Source organism: Mya arenaria, chromosome 9 (genome assembly GCF_026914265.1).
Source record: "Mya arenaria isolate MELC-2E11 chromosome 9, ASM2691426v1".
Lineage (NCBI taxonomy): Eukaryota > Metazoa > Mollusca > Bivalvia > Myida > Myidae > Mya > Mya arenaria.
This window is the reverse complement of record NC_069130.1, coordinates 63285102-63300749: the sequence shown is the minus strand read 5'-3', so window position 1 is coordinate 63300749 and position 15648 is coordinate 63285102. Positions and strand designations below refer to the sequence as shown.

The window sequence follows — 15648 nt, the reverse complement described above, 5'->3', positions numbered from 1 at the left end:
AATTGTAGGCAAAAGTTTTTTATTCTATTTATTCAACATTTGTTTCGAATATCCGAATACCGATTTTAAATACATGGCCACCATTGTAATATACAAATTGTGAACCATCATGGTTAAATCATATTAATGGGCTTTTATATACATGTATAAAATATAACATTACTCTTATTCTTATTCTAAAGCATTGTAATAATAATAATAATAATAATAATAATAATAATAATAATAATAATAATAATAGTTGCATTATAATTTGAAAAAGTAAAAAAAAAACACACAATAAAACTATAAGACAAGATAATTTGTTCATTCCTATAATAAAACATCTAGGTCACTCAGATCTGAGAACTGATAGACAGCAGACAGCAATACAGATAAAGATCAAAACACAGAAGTTGTTTACTATACACGGATGGGGGAGCACACTTATAGATGGCTTAAACAAGGCCTTTAAACACTCTATTGTGGCACTAAGGTTTTCCAATGTGTCAGTTTCTTGGGTATTTTCTGGCGAAGCAGCTTGTAGTCCTATGTCTTCATCTAATTCGTCGCTTTCAGCATTTATTTTAATTGTCACATACCCGTGAACCCCTGTACTGACTGAATTTCCATTATTTCGCTCTCCGCGACTCACTGCACTTTTTCTCACATTCACGTGAAATTAATTTTTCATGCTTCTGTTCACGTGGTATTTCGATGGATACACTTTTCTGGGCTCAAGTTCGTTTCGGAAATGAAAAAAAGTCATTGTCTTCAAATTATGATACACATCACATTACAAACTGAAAGACTCGTGATCATTAGCGATTCTCAGAACTAAAAACGTATCCTCTCCAGGCTAAACAATTGTGCAGAAGTTTGTTTACAATTCACCAAAATGTGGATAATGTGCTTGCAATAAACAAAATGGGGGTTAAGGAACAAAAAATCGGCCAGGAAACGTGTACAACCGAGCAATAACCAAGTTTTGAAAATAGGAATATATACATGCAAGCACAGTTACAACATGCATCGATATGCCATACTTGCCGAGAAAATACGAAAACTTGTGGATAAAATCAACACGTTTATTTGTAAACATTGCCTCCTACGCCACAATCTTTTCAATAACTTTTTATCTTTAAAGTCATGATACCTAACTAAGATGTCGATCGAAGAATATGTTTTTCGCCACATACTGGACGCATACATTTTTCAAAATTTAAAGAAAAAGTCCACTTACCAGGCAAAAGTTGGTTCCTGGATCAGTACTTTGCATTCTCAATCCGCCATTTTGTTTGCCATGAAACATTTTTCTCATTTAATGTTTGCATGAAACGAAATTACACCCCCCCCCCCTGTTTTTTCTTTGCCCGCCTGCCGCGCTTCCCCACGGCAAGGGGAGGCCGCATTATTCTGAAAAAAGAAAACATTTTGTTTGATTAAATCATTGACCCTCTTTATTGTGCCGATAAACATGGTTTTGCTTCAGTTGTTCGACATCAAGGTTTATCACTATTTATCCACTTTAACATATGTCTATCAATATGCATTTAATCAAGTTGCACTTCTAACCTACTGACGACACATAAACTCCATTTTTGTCAAAAAATACCAGACACGCTTATGAAAAACATGCAACGTGTTGTTGGAATCATGAAGTTTTCTGATCAATAAATTGAGTGACATACTTAGCAGTGACATTTAGTTGTCATATATGTATATGTCTTTTAATTGCTGTAAAACATAACCGGTACTCATTGCAAAACAGGTTCAAAGTGGGCTCATTGCAAGATGGAGAGAGGTCGGCAATTGTTCCTAAAAACTGCTTTTCGTCATAACCAAATAGGTTTTGCTTTTCGTCATAACAAAATACAAACATTTGATATTTCTATATACTGTATGCCTTGTTTGTAGGTATGTATATATCCTGAGGATAGAATATGCATTCCGAGACTTCCGTTTTAAGGCAAACATGGTGAATATATATATAAACAACTTTTTGGACCAGAAACGTAATTTGCTTCTCGTCATAACAAACAATATTTTGTCCATTTTCAGCATTTGCCCACGATTTTTGAAAAAACTATAAATTACTCAACATGCCGCTTAGTAACCGAGTGTAGTGGACATTTTTCCGCTTAGCCTTAGGTTTTATAAAAATTGATATAAAAATAACACACTTACAGCTATAATCCTTTTTGAGTCGAGCGGTATTTTACTTCACGTTATAACTAAATGTGACGTCACAAACCACGTGGTATGTCCACACTGGATTTTGACATTCGAATACCAAACGTTTGATCGAATATTCGTTTGCATCAATTTGTAGCAAGCAGATTATGAAAATAAATGGTCTGGGCGGGGCATTTTGCCGTACACTTCTAGGAATGTCTCGCATGCATATGACAAACAAGGACCGAAATACACGTCCAGCTTAAATCAGGAAACTGAACCTGCCTTGAAGGAAAAAAGCAAGTGAGGCTCCTCCCTGATGACTTGAAACACTCGTCAAGGAAATTGCTTCAGACGGAAGCAAGATGTCCTTCACGCTGTTCTGTAAATTACGCCCATTCTGGATGATTAAACCGATCTAGAAAGATCGCAGAACATGCTTGTGCAAACTACATGAAATTTGGCCTTCAAAGTCAGCACAAGTTATGTTGCAGATATTATTAAACAAATGACCACTATGTATTGATGGAGAAGATAGTATGCGACAGAGATCAACAAGAGATCGCATGGTTTCGATGACTGCTAAAGAGGAAAAACGGGGAACGAAACAGACGGTGTTAGAGGAATATAAGACCAAGAAATACAAAGAGCATGTCGTCATTATCTCAACATACGTCACCAGTATCAGCTAGGTCATGCGTTTTGTTCTAAGAAAAGATGTTCACAGGAGAAGTTGTGATTCCTGTCGAATTTTAATGCGAAGTTCGAATCTGAAATCTGGAGTCGTGGCAGGTGACCAACACACCATTGGGCTCGGGGCCCATACTTCCATCTTTGAAGTCCAGCAACAAAGTTGCTTTTATTAGTTTTAATAAAAACAATAACTAATGTTCACCGCTATACATCTGTTTCCAAACATACATGGAAGCATACATAAAAATATAAAATGAAGATATTCGCTGGTAACATTTATACGTTTACATTAAAATGATTTGATATTGAATTTGGTGTATATTTTAGTGTTAGCTACTGAAAGCTACATGCGGAGATAAATCTTTGATCGGTAAATATGCGATGGGCTCATATGACGAGTTGCCATCTCCTGGCATACTAGTATTGTTGACGAGAATGACCTGGACGTTAGGCTAAGTACTTCCATGTGTGTTGTATTTTTTTGACTGGGGAACCATGCATTGAAACATTACACGCATTTTAAGTATTTAATTAATGATGACAGGTGCCATATGTTAATGCAAGCTACACTCAAAACTGCAAACTACGAGTAGCTAATGCATGCACTTTAAACAAGAGAGCCATGATGCCCCAAAATGCTCACCTAGGCAAGGGCAACAACTCTGTGATAAAGCTTTAATAAAAATGTTGCAATTTAAACATATCTTTACTGCTGACGATGCCTTGTTTTATATTTGTAAAAGGTCATGCAATGAAGCTACCTGTAAATTTTCATTAAATTTGGCCTGGTAGTTTCAGAGATTTTTTTTTTAAATCAAAACAATAAGTCGGCCATTTTGTTGTTGTTGTTGATCAATCTCAATGCCTTGTTGTATTTTTGTAGAGGGTCATGCGATGAAGCTTCCTGCAAAGTTTCAGTGAATTTGGCCCTGTAGTTTCAGATGAGATGGGGTTTTTTAAAGCAAAACAGGAAGTTGGCCAGATTGTTGTTGTAGTTGATCAATCGTGACTCCTTGTAATTTTGTAGACAGTTACCCAAGGAAGTTTTCTGTAAAGTTTCATTTAATTTGGACTGGTAGTTTAAGAGGAGATGTTTTTTTAAAGCAAAACAGGAAGTTGGTCATTTTGTTGTTGTTGTTGATCAATCGTGTTCCCTTGTTGTATTTTTGTAGAGGGTCACCCAAGAAAGCTTCAAGAAAAGTTTCATTGAATTTGGATTGGTAGTTTCAGAGGAGATGGTTTCTTAAAGCAAAACAGGAAGTCAGCCATTTTGTTGTTGTTGCTGTTGTTGTTGATCAATCATGACCCTTGTTGTATTTTGTAGAGAGTCAACAAAGGAAGCTCCCTGTAAAGTTTCATTGAATTTGGACTGGTAGTTTCAGAGGAGATGTTTTTAAAGCAAAACAGGAAGTCGGCCATTTTGTTGTTGTTGATCAATCGTGCCCCCTTATTGTATTTCTGTAGAGGATCACTCAAGGAAGCTTCCTGTAAAGTTTAATTGAATTTGGACAGGTAGTTTTAGAGGAGATGTTTTTTTAATCCAAAACAGGAGTCCGCCATTTTGTTGCTGTTGTTGTTAATCAATCGTGATCGCTTGTTGTATTTTTGTAGAGGGACACCCAAGGAGGCTTCCTGTGAAGTTTCATTGAATTTGGCCAGGTAGTTTCAGAGATGTTTTTTAAGCAATTGTTGACGGACTGACAGACGTACGACGGACAGAGACTGATCACAAAAGCTCACCTTGAGCACTTTGTGCTCTGGTGAGCTAAAAATCAAGTCATGCACTAGGTCTGCAACAACCGATACTTCTGGCCGCTGATCGACGCCCAGTGTTGGTAGACTTCAGATAAAGTAATAACTCTTCTCTATCCAGAACCAGAACATGTTCCATTTCTTGTCATTGTTAGGTACAACGCATAATCTGGGAGCTAAAATAGACTTTTATTTTTTATTCTTGCAGCTTGGGCGGCGAAAAAGAAATGTACACTGTCTGGAGTGAATGAAATCTCAGAAAACAAGGTCATCGACTGCCAAAGGATGCCTGAACATTGATGAACACACCACGGCATGTTGAAAGTGAAGAGAGGTGTGGAGGTGTTTACAAATATTTTGGCATAGAGGGTGGTTTAATTAAACTTTGCACATTATTCAGATTTTGTGACTGATCATGTATAAAAATAATGTTTAGGATTGATGAAGTGCCTTTGTACAAGTCTAATAGTCTGCAACTCTTGCCTGTTTTGTGCAGCACTGGTGATTTTGAACCATTTATTGTGTCAGTCTTTTATGGACGGTCAAAGCTAAATTCAGTGAATGTATATCTGTCTGAATTTTTAACAGTATTTACAGATTTATGTGACAAGTGATTGAATGTAAAATGGCCGGGTAACATGGAAATTAAGGTGAAAGCATTTTTTTGCGATGCACCTGCTAGGTCATTTCTAAAATTTTAATGAGATCACACTGCATATTGTGAACGGTGTATTGTAAAAGTAGAGTGGAATGGGCGTGTAGTGTACAACATCCCCGAGGAAGATAAAAAATTACATGAATTACACACGGATGAAAGATTTGCAGAAACTCTATACCCTGAACATCAGGTTACGCGTTCACCTCTAATGAATGCAAATACATTGTGTATAAAATCGAGCCCTTTAAACTACATGCAATTGGTGTGTCTAGGTGTTGTGAAAAGAATTTTAATGTTTTTTAAGGACCTAAAGAATGTAAATTTTCACAGCAGCAACTGAGTCGAGTGTTTGAGAAATTGAACTATTTGAATGGAAAGATACCCACAGAATTTGCTTGTCAACCATGGTTAGACATGAACAGATGGAAAGCTTCTGTGTTTAGGCAGTTCTTGCTATACAAGGGGCCACTAGTTCTGCGCCCTGTTGTGTCGAAAGAAGTGTATGACCATTTTTTTTATCTCTGGCTGCGGCAGTCTCAACCTTCCTATCATCTAATGATGACATAAGAAATTTCTATATTGAATATGCAAGCCAAATTCTGAGATACTTTGTGCCTTTGCTTCAAACAACATTCATGCAATAATTCATATCGCAGATGATGCAAAATACTTCGAAACTTCATTAAATGGGATATCAGCATGTAAGTTGTAGAATTACTTGCATTAACTGAAAATTTATGTCAGAAATGCTAAATACCCCATTGTTCAAATTTCCAAACACCAGAGCTTGAGAAAACAGATAAATGAAACTTCTTCAAACTTTGTTTTCCATTTATTTCAACAAAACAGAAGGACAGTTGTTTTTAAACAAAGAATGGAAAATATACGCGTTTGTATGTGAAAAACGAAAAAGAACATCGGCATGTGACATACACAATCAGCGAGATACAGGCAAAAGTTTGTCATGCCGTTTGATTCAAAGTCTACTTAAAAATGAGAAAAGGCCAAAAAGACAATTCCTTGAGAGGAATGGCATGGACAGAAAAGTTGTATGTTTTCTGGATGAAGACAGACTGGTGCTATTGTCAATGCTACATGAGGTAGAACGATGTTAAGTGAGCCAGTCTCCAGCATGAATACTCGACTTTGCTAGTAAAAAACGGTAAAATGTTATCTTTAGAAGGCGAAAAAAACACATCTTAGGTCATCTTTTGACCTTCCAATTGGGATTTTCGTTTGCTTGGATTGGGAAAAAAATACCCACTATGCAGTTGGTAATGACTCTCATTATGGTAGTCGTTGTTTGAAGGAAAAACACTGGTTGAACTCCGGTCTCTTGCATGAGGGACCAGCATTGTGTCACTGAGCTTGCCATGACTGATGTGCATGACATGAACACATTGAATGCATATTATATGTTCTACTAACAATGCATGAGTGTCTTATGTACGGTTTGTATATTTTTAAAACAATGATCATGAATGCACTGTACTTGAGAAGCTCCAGTATCTGTCTACTTAGAAAGTCACTTTCCCAAAGGTGTTTTCTTGTTTATTTATTGATGCATGGTATTTATTAGGCAGTAAACATTAAAACAACTTTGAATTATCCAAACACTTATAAAATATGAAAAAGAAATGTTATAATATAAAGTGCTTCATTCAGATATTTTCCCCATACATCCAATTACGCAAGGTGTAAACTATTTGCAGCTATCCCAGTCTACAAAGTTGAAGAGATAAGTTTGCTATCACTGTGACATGTATGCATGCTTTTTCTCATGAAATCATAAGAATTATTTTTACTTTTTTATTGTTTTCAACATTAAAACAATAAATTTAATAACATTACAATTGTAACGTGCCGGCTATATGTTCAATCGGTGTCGTAGAGCTTATATGGATCGCTCTTTTATACATTTTCCTCAGGCTACTTTGCCTTATGATTGAAACAAATGATTCGAAAAAAAGATTGGCAAGTTAAAACATAATCAACCAAATAATCAGGGTTCAAAGATTCTGCATTGGTTTATATAAAGTTCAATCACTTTAAGCTAATCAAAGTAAAGATAAGCTCAGGTATGTAAAGACTTACGCTTCGGTTCTAATTTCAGGAGTCAGGCGTGGGCATTCTAAATTTCTGGGGATTTGGTACATGTATAAGTTATCCAAGCATTGGTGTCATACCATGCATTAAAGTATTGTGTATGTCTTGTATGGTTTTAAATAACTGTTAACAGTCATGCAGTATGTAACTATTAAAAAGTCAGTCATGAAACTTCTATACACCACTTTCCAATTCAGAAGTTTTGTGTTGCCCTTAAAACTATAGCGGCGTCAAGGAAACCATTCCAGCAATGTATAGTTACAGTTACGCCGTCTTGGAATTTTACTCCTCAAAAAACAAATTTGGTTGTGGAACCCTAGCAGATGTTACAGGTACACTCTTAATATTAAAACTCCGAGACAAGTGGTTGGAAAAGAAACGTTTATAAAATTTTAGCCCTGGTGACCATGTTGTTTACTGGATTAAATGTTTCTTCTTTAATAAATAACTTTGATCCTCAAACAATTATATCAAATGCAGCAAACAATATCTATTTTGATTGCATGCAAATAAAATCCCATTATAGAATCTAAGCATTTGAATAGTCTCTTTATTGTTTGAAAATGGTGAGGTATCATGCTGCCTGTATTTTACATTCTCTTCTGTTAGATATCATGCTGATTGTATATCACATTCTCTTTGTTTAGATAGTATACTGAATGTATATCACATTCTAAGTGCTGAGCTTTCTTGCTGAATGTATATCACATTCTCTATGTTTAGATAACATTCTGAATGTACCCGGTATATCACATTCTCTGTGTTGAGCTATCTTGCATGATGTATATCACTTTGTCTATAGTGAGATATCATGCTGAATGTATATCACATTTTTTTCTGGTGAGATACCATGCTGAACGTATATCACATTCTCTATGGTGAGATAACATGCTGTATGTATATCACATTCTCTGTGGTGAGAAACCATGCTGAATATATATCTATCATGCTGAATGTATATCACATCCTTATGGTGAGATACCATGCTGAATGTACCGGTATATCACATTCCTTATGGTGAGATATCATGCTGAAGGTTCATGTATATAACATTCTCTATGGTGAGATATCGTGTTGAATATATATATATATATATATATATATATATATATATATATATATATATCACATGTCTCGTAGGTGAAAATCTAAAGCCAGTTTTTCAATAATTATAAATGCATTCTCTATAACCAGATAGTCTGTTGATGTTCTATTTTAATTGTGAATATTTCCTTTTACATTTCTTGAATTCTCTTGTATCCTGATACAGATCTTGGGTCCAAGATGTGGTGCTCTTATCACTTCATTTCCCTTGTAAAGTTCCTGTTTGATAGCCTTAAGTGTTTCAATTGTTTCTGTTTCTGTCTCCAGCCCTCCTCTGTCTTTGGGACGCACTTGTAGCTGGAGAATAAGAACTTAACATTAATCATTTTACAATGATTGTGAAACCATAGGTTGATAGAGTATAGGGGTATAAATGTAAAGTTGCTTTATAATATAATTTCAACTTTCCAGTAAGTTTTAGAATTGTTAACTTACTTTTTTGTATCTATACCCAAATGACTTCTCTTAACCATTTAGACTTGTTAAGAAGCCACACGGCTTGAAGGAATGGAGTAACCAAAGTAACATTTCTGTGAAATTATTTTAAAACTTTGCAGCTTATAACAATTTTAACTACCAGTACCTGGAGAGTGTCTTGAATGCTCGAGGCCAGTCATGGTGCAGCATAAAGTCCAGCATGATCTGGACTACATGGTTTAGTGGGAGCCGTTTGGTAGCATTCGTGTGTAGGCTAAAATGGTAAAACAAGTTTGTATTTCTACTTTTAACCAAAGCACTGAATGATAAGGTGATACCAACTCCAAATGTTGGAATGAAAAGTAAAATGGTAAAAAAGGATTTACTTTTAATTTTAACAAAAGCACTACAAGCAATTACCAACTCTAAATGTCAAAGCAGGTCAGCAATTCCCAATAAAGTGGCATAACTCTACCAACATTTAAGCAAGAGTTATGGTTGTAAGACTTGCTTCATCAGTGCATATAACTATATATCTATAAATTTGTTTTATACTTTAATTTGCGGTACAAACAGTGGACACATCAACTTCCGCAGAATCTAGTGGTGTCACCATTGTAAGCATAATTGCCAATAGTGAATTGATGATTGCTAACAATGATACTACAGACAACTACTCAGTTCTTTATTTATAATAAAAATACATTCTACCAAAACTGGAAGTCAGCTGACAAGCAATAAATGTATCCATGATTACTTACTACAAGTGATTATTCATGGGAAGAGCAGCACATCGGATTCCAAGCTTTTTTGCCTTAATGTACGACATTGCAGACTGATCATGGATGTCCACCAGGGCTCCAACGATAAAAATCTCATCTCCCGTAAAATTATTTAACTCAGGACCATCTGGAGTCAGGTATACTAAATTGTCCTTTGGAAACACCTCCCAGAAGGGTTTCTTGTGGATGGTTCCACACAAGGTGTCCCCCTTCACCTCCAGGTGCTGCTTCAAAGAATCGTTATCCATCACACTTGTCATGTGAAGATGACATGGTTGAGGGTGTTCATAGTTAACATGAAAGACGTGTTGCAGCTGTTTCACGGCCTGCACCTTTTCACGAATAGTGACATCAGGATAATTGAAGTCAAGTATTACTGGGATATTACTTGTTAAGCATCTAAGACGTCTCCAATTCCTCATGAACATAGTTCTCTCAAAGGAGGGTAAGCAATACTGGTCGAAATCCAGAGACATCGGATCCTTTTCTTTCATTTCTTCTCTCCTCTCTATCTTCTTTTTTGTTTTACTTTCTTTGGACTTTTCATTCAAAAATAAGTATTTACAGTACTTTAATATTCTATTGTAATTGGGGTTCATTCCAAGCAAATGTTGCCAGTCAACAAGGTCAATTTTATCTGGCACCTGTAATTGAGAATGTTATTTCTCATTTAAACTAACACTCGTATTTGAAATCAATACAAATACATGTCTAACAAACATAAATTTTGACTGATAAACTTTTTACAACTAAATGTTAAAATGCATTTATGGAAACTATTAATAACTGATGACAAGATTGTGACCATGTATTTAATAGCTGAAACGCAAAAATATTAAATGATTGGTGAGTGCTAAAAGTGATTAACTATCATCTCATTAGTTAGAAATGCCGTGTTTTCTGCATATTTCTTTCAAATTAAATACAGCATCCTTCATAGAATCACTGTTTTCGATATTAATTCATTCTTTTGGGTAAATTAAAATGACTTTATTACCGGTAATTGTGGTACATCTTGTCTGGGAGTAAGAGTGCATCTTTAAGTGTAATGGTAAGATCAATTATCTTTTGACTGCCTTCCATTCGCAGCTGATAATACTCTGTAGTAGCAGTACTATAACCTGACAATACATGTGCTACTGCTTAATTAACAAGACGGCCAAGATGGTCCTATATTGCTAACCTGAGTAAAACTTTAATGGTGCTCTAGACATTTCTATTATGAAAGGACAATAACTCTTCGGTGACTAAAGTGATTTGGCTAGTTTTAGGCCAATAACCATTATGACCAAATCTGGTGTTGATCGGACAAAGGCTTATAAAGTTGTTTATTAGACAAGGCCTTTTTTAGGTAATTTCTATAATTAAAGGGCTGTTATTCTTGAGTGACAAGAGAGATATGGCTGGTCCAAGATATGCCCATACACATTCTGATCAAATACAGTCATTATTGGACAAAAGGTATTAAAGTTAGTGATTAGACAACATACTGGATGCCACCAGCCCAAACGCTCACCCCAAGCAGGTGAAACAAAATTTTGATAGAAAAGTCACTGTAGGAACATTTCTGTGAAATTAGTTTGAAATCAGGTCAATGGTTTTGAAAGACTTTCCATACAGATGTATAACAAAATGTTTCTGAACCACTGACGGCCATGTTTATTTATGATTTGAAATGGGGTGAACACTTTAATAGAGGGTCACCTTAAGAACATTTCTATGATTTTTTTTTTTAAATTGGGCCAAAGGTTTCTGAGAGAGAGAAGAAGGACACCTTAGGATCATTTGTGTGAAATTATTTTGAAACTAGAGCTATCACTGAAGGTGATTAATACCCCCAAACGCCGCCTCTCATTATGATTTATCATTGTATGAAGTTTTATGAAATTCCATCTAGTACTTTTCAAGTTACTGTGCGGACAAAAGTGTGACAAAAAAAAGAAAAGAAAAAGGCAATAACTCTGTAATTTGCTACAATAGTGTAATGATTCATGTACACTGAACTCCTTCTCATTGTGCTGTACCATTGTATAAAGTTTTATTACATTCCATCCGGTAGTTTTCAAGTTATGCTCCGGACAAGAAGTAAGTAACAAAGGGCAATAACTCTGTAATTGGCTGAAGTAGAATTGTGGTTCCTGTACACTGCACTTCCTCTTATTATGATCTATCACTGTATGAAGTTTTATTAAATTCCATCCAATAGTTTTCAAGTTATGCTCCGGACAAGAAAAAGTGACAAAGGGCAGTAACTCTGTAATTGGCTGAAATAGAATTGCAGTTCCTGTACACTGCACTTCCTCTCATTATGATCTATCACTGTATGATTTTTTATTAAATCCCATCCAACAGTTTTCAAGTTATGCTCCGGACAAGAAAAAGTAACAAAGGGCAGTAACTCTGTTATTGGCTGAATTAGAATTGCAGTTCCTGTACACTGCACTTCCTCTCATTATGATCTATCACTGTATGAATTTTTATTACATTTCATCCAATAGTTTTCAAGTTATGCTCCAGACAAGAAAAGTAACAAAGGGCAGTAACTCTGTAATTAGCTGAAATAGAGTTATGGTTCTTGTGCACTGCACTTCCTCTCTATTTGCTTTACCATTGTATTTAGTTTTAATAAATTCCATCAAGTAGTTTGCAAGTTAATGTCTGGAAAAAAATGACGGCAAAACAAACAAATAAAGGGCAATAACTCAGTAATTATCTAAAGTAGAGTTATGGTTCTTAAACACTGCACTTCCTCCCATTGTGCTTTACCATTGTATGAAGTTCCAATCAATTCCATCCAGTAATTTTCAAGTTATACTCCGGACAAAAAAAAAGTAACAAAGGGCAATAACTCAGTAATAGGCAAGAATAGAGTTATGGTTATTGTACACTGCACTTCCTCTCATTATGCTCTACCATTGTATGAATTTCATCCAATTCCATCCTGTAGTTTTTTAGTTATGCACCGGACAAGGTAAATTGCAACAGACCGACCGACCAACCACAGAGTGACTCCTACATACCCCCTTCAAACTTCGTTTGTCGGGGTATAATAATAACTCTTAGAGTCCTAGAGTATTTGTTTCATATAAAACAGCCAAGTGTTCATGTAAGATATATTTATATGGCCTACCAGAGCATTTGATATAGTCATTCCTTCTATCATTGCTTCAATTTTCACTTTCTTCTCCATCAATTCAGGGCTCAAGTTATCCATAAACTCTTTCGCTTTTTCCAGTTTATATTGTCTTATATTTCCTTTGTATTGGTACAAAGGTATAACATCATTGTCGATATCTGATATGTTGCCATTGTCTCTTTCATTAGCACTATTTCTGGAACTAATTTGACTATCTGCAGCACTGTTTTGGTCAATGGCAGTACTATTTAGCCTATCTGTAGAATTGTTAAGGCTGTCTGAAGAACTGTTAGTTCTGTCAGCAGTGTTGCTGTGGTTATCTACAGCGTTGTTCAGAGTGTTTCCAGTGATGCTAGTGACATCAGCACTGCTACAGAATTGTCTTCTTCTTAAAAAGGTCTTTAAGCTTTTGGACAAACATGTTTTATTTGTAGAAAATATTCCTCGACAGATGAGCCCTGCTTGATACATATTGCCTCGATCTTGCCACCTGAAATAGGCAAAGAAAGTAATGATTGAGCTGTCCACACACAAAACCTATTTTGAGTTATAAATAGAGAAAACAAGAGTGCCATCTATCGCAATATAAGCCTATTTGCCATTTTTTTTTAAGTGTTTGCCAATTCAAGGGCCATAACTCAGGAATGCATAAGCTACTTGGCTGGACATCATACCTGAATGTGATATTATTTCTATACACATTCTGAACAAATTTGTTAACGATTAAACAAAAGCTTCTACAGTAACTGATCAGCCAACCGTATAAGGTAACTTCTACATCTGAATGGTGTTAACTCTCTAGTGATTAAAGCATTATGGGTGGTATCAAACTTGTCTGATATATTGTACCCATACACTTTCTGACTTAATTTTGCGAATCATTGGACAAAGGCTTATTCTAGATAATTTCTAAAAATAAAGGGCAAACTCTCACTGGACTTGAACAAAAAGGCTGGTTATCAAACTTGGCTGAGATATTAATTCTTACTTAATTTCCATTAAGATTCTGACCAATTTGGTGATGATTGGAAAAGGAATTGATTGGACAAGACTGTTTTCAGGTTATCTACTGGTATATTAAATAGATCACATTTTATTTCACGAGCGCCACAGAAAATATTATTGTAGTCCCGACTTGAAAGAGGGTTCCAATGTGATGATTTGGGTAAATTTGGATCTGGAAAAAGTGGGATCACAATAATATTTTCCATGACAATCGTGAAATAATATATGATCTTATACTGAAATAAACAAATATCCTGTATGCTTGTTTTGGTGTGGAATTTTTGGTTAATATGAAGTCTTTGGTGAAAAGTGATCATGTTCAAATCATTTTAGTCATGATAATATTTTTTTCACTTTTTTTTTTGTACTGGTTGAGAAGCAGTTTCTGGCGGAAAACAGTTTCCGACAAATCGTTTTTTCGCGTACTTTCTTTTAGATCTTCATAAAGAGGGTACTACAAATTAACTATATGATTACTATGCAATCAAAAGTTGAAATTCTTCCTGACACTCTTACTAACTTCTATTATTATTTATTGTTTAATGTTTATTTTTCATTTTGTACACAAACTTTCACATGGGGTATCGGCACGCCCAGGGGATGGGGGTCAAATTAGTCTAAAATAATAGACGTGTTATACGGGATTCTTCCAATCCCTAACGTCTAAACGGGAATGTGCAAAAAACGGGGGGGTTTAAAAAATATTGAAATTGTTTTAAGTGAAATATTTTATGGTTGAAATTGATCATAAAGAGTTATATTCATATTTTACCATGTAAGTGAAATGTTATTTTGCACTGAACAAACATTTAATGCATTAAAACAAGTTGTTTACCTTTCCAATAAAACGAAAGTTGACTGACACAGACAACAATTATGCGAAGGGGAACAACTCGATACGATCGTAATAACTCGGCCTCCTCCGACAAAGCTTCGAGATAGACCTCGTTATATAATCGTAACAACTCGGCCAATGGTCGAAATGTTCCGAGCGATTTAAAACTGTGCCCTAAAGCCTTGCAGGTGCCCTTCATGTATATATCGTTATGTTTTGACAGAATGAAATGAAGAAAAGCCGTCAAACTCATTATTATAAGTTGGATATTTAATTTTTGTGTACAAAACTAATATAAAATAACATTATCTGGTAATATTTCTTGTTTTTATGTTATTTTATAGATGCTATATGCTTTAACCCGGAATCCTGATCGGAACAACTACCCACTTTTGATACTAAACAATTTGTACGTGAAGGATTTGCCATATCAAAAATCTAAAAAAAAATCCGTCAACGTACAATTATTTGGACTAGGGGTCAAATGGGGTTGCTCACGACTTCGGACTGATCATTGAATGACATAGTTTTCTATGTCTGTCTTTATTATAGTCTGAAATTAAAGCTCTTAAGCTATTATAATCGGTAATCCTGAATTTTAGAACCCCTCATATAATTATATTATATATGTATATGTTTTGTGACCTTCGGGTCATATGTTTTCGCGACTCTTTAGTACATGTAGCAAAAGTAATCAACTTCTGCGGCTAAAATTTACATGGGCATCGAACTACTGAAATAAAAAGAAAACATCTTTAAAGTCAACGACAAACTATCTAATTCCTACCAAAATAAACCAATTTAACGTGTATCTTCTGTGACCAGCACACTACAATTTTCAATTGGGTAGCACACAACAATTTATCGTTTAATGTGCCGTTGCTGGTAGATCTCGTAGAAGACTGGAAAATAGCGAAAAAATATCTTATGGTAGGATAGCTAGTCAAAATTGCAATCTTTATCATTAAAAGAAACAAAGCTTATTTTGGTGCTAAGTAATGAATTA

At 35.2% G+C, this 15648-nt stretch overlaps 1 protein-coding gene across 1 annotated transcript; it reads right to left on the bottom strand.

Moving 5' to 3' along the window:
* Positions 1 to 6797: 6797 nt before the first annotated feature.
* LOC128203780 (mitochondrial ribonuclease P protein 1 homolog) lies at positions 6798 to 15521 on the bottom strand. Its single transcript, XM_052905319.1, has 5 exons — positions 15430 to 15521; positions 12797 to 13292; positions 9646 to 10310; positions 9051 to 9158; positions 6798 to 8764 (listed from the first exon to the last, which is right to left on the bottom strand). The coding sequence occupies exons 2-5, from the start codon at positions 13271 to 13273 to the stop codon at positions 8662 to 8664; spliced, it is 1353 nt and encodes a 450-aa protein (XP_052761279.1). The 5' UTR covers positions 13274 to 13292; positions 15430 to 15521; the 3' UTR covers positions 6798 to 8661.
* Positions 15522 to 15648: the final 127 nt, after the last annotated feature.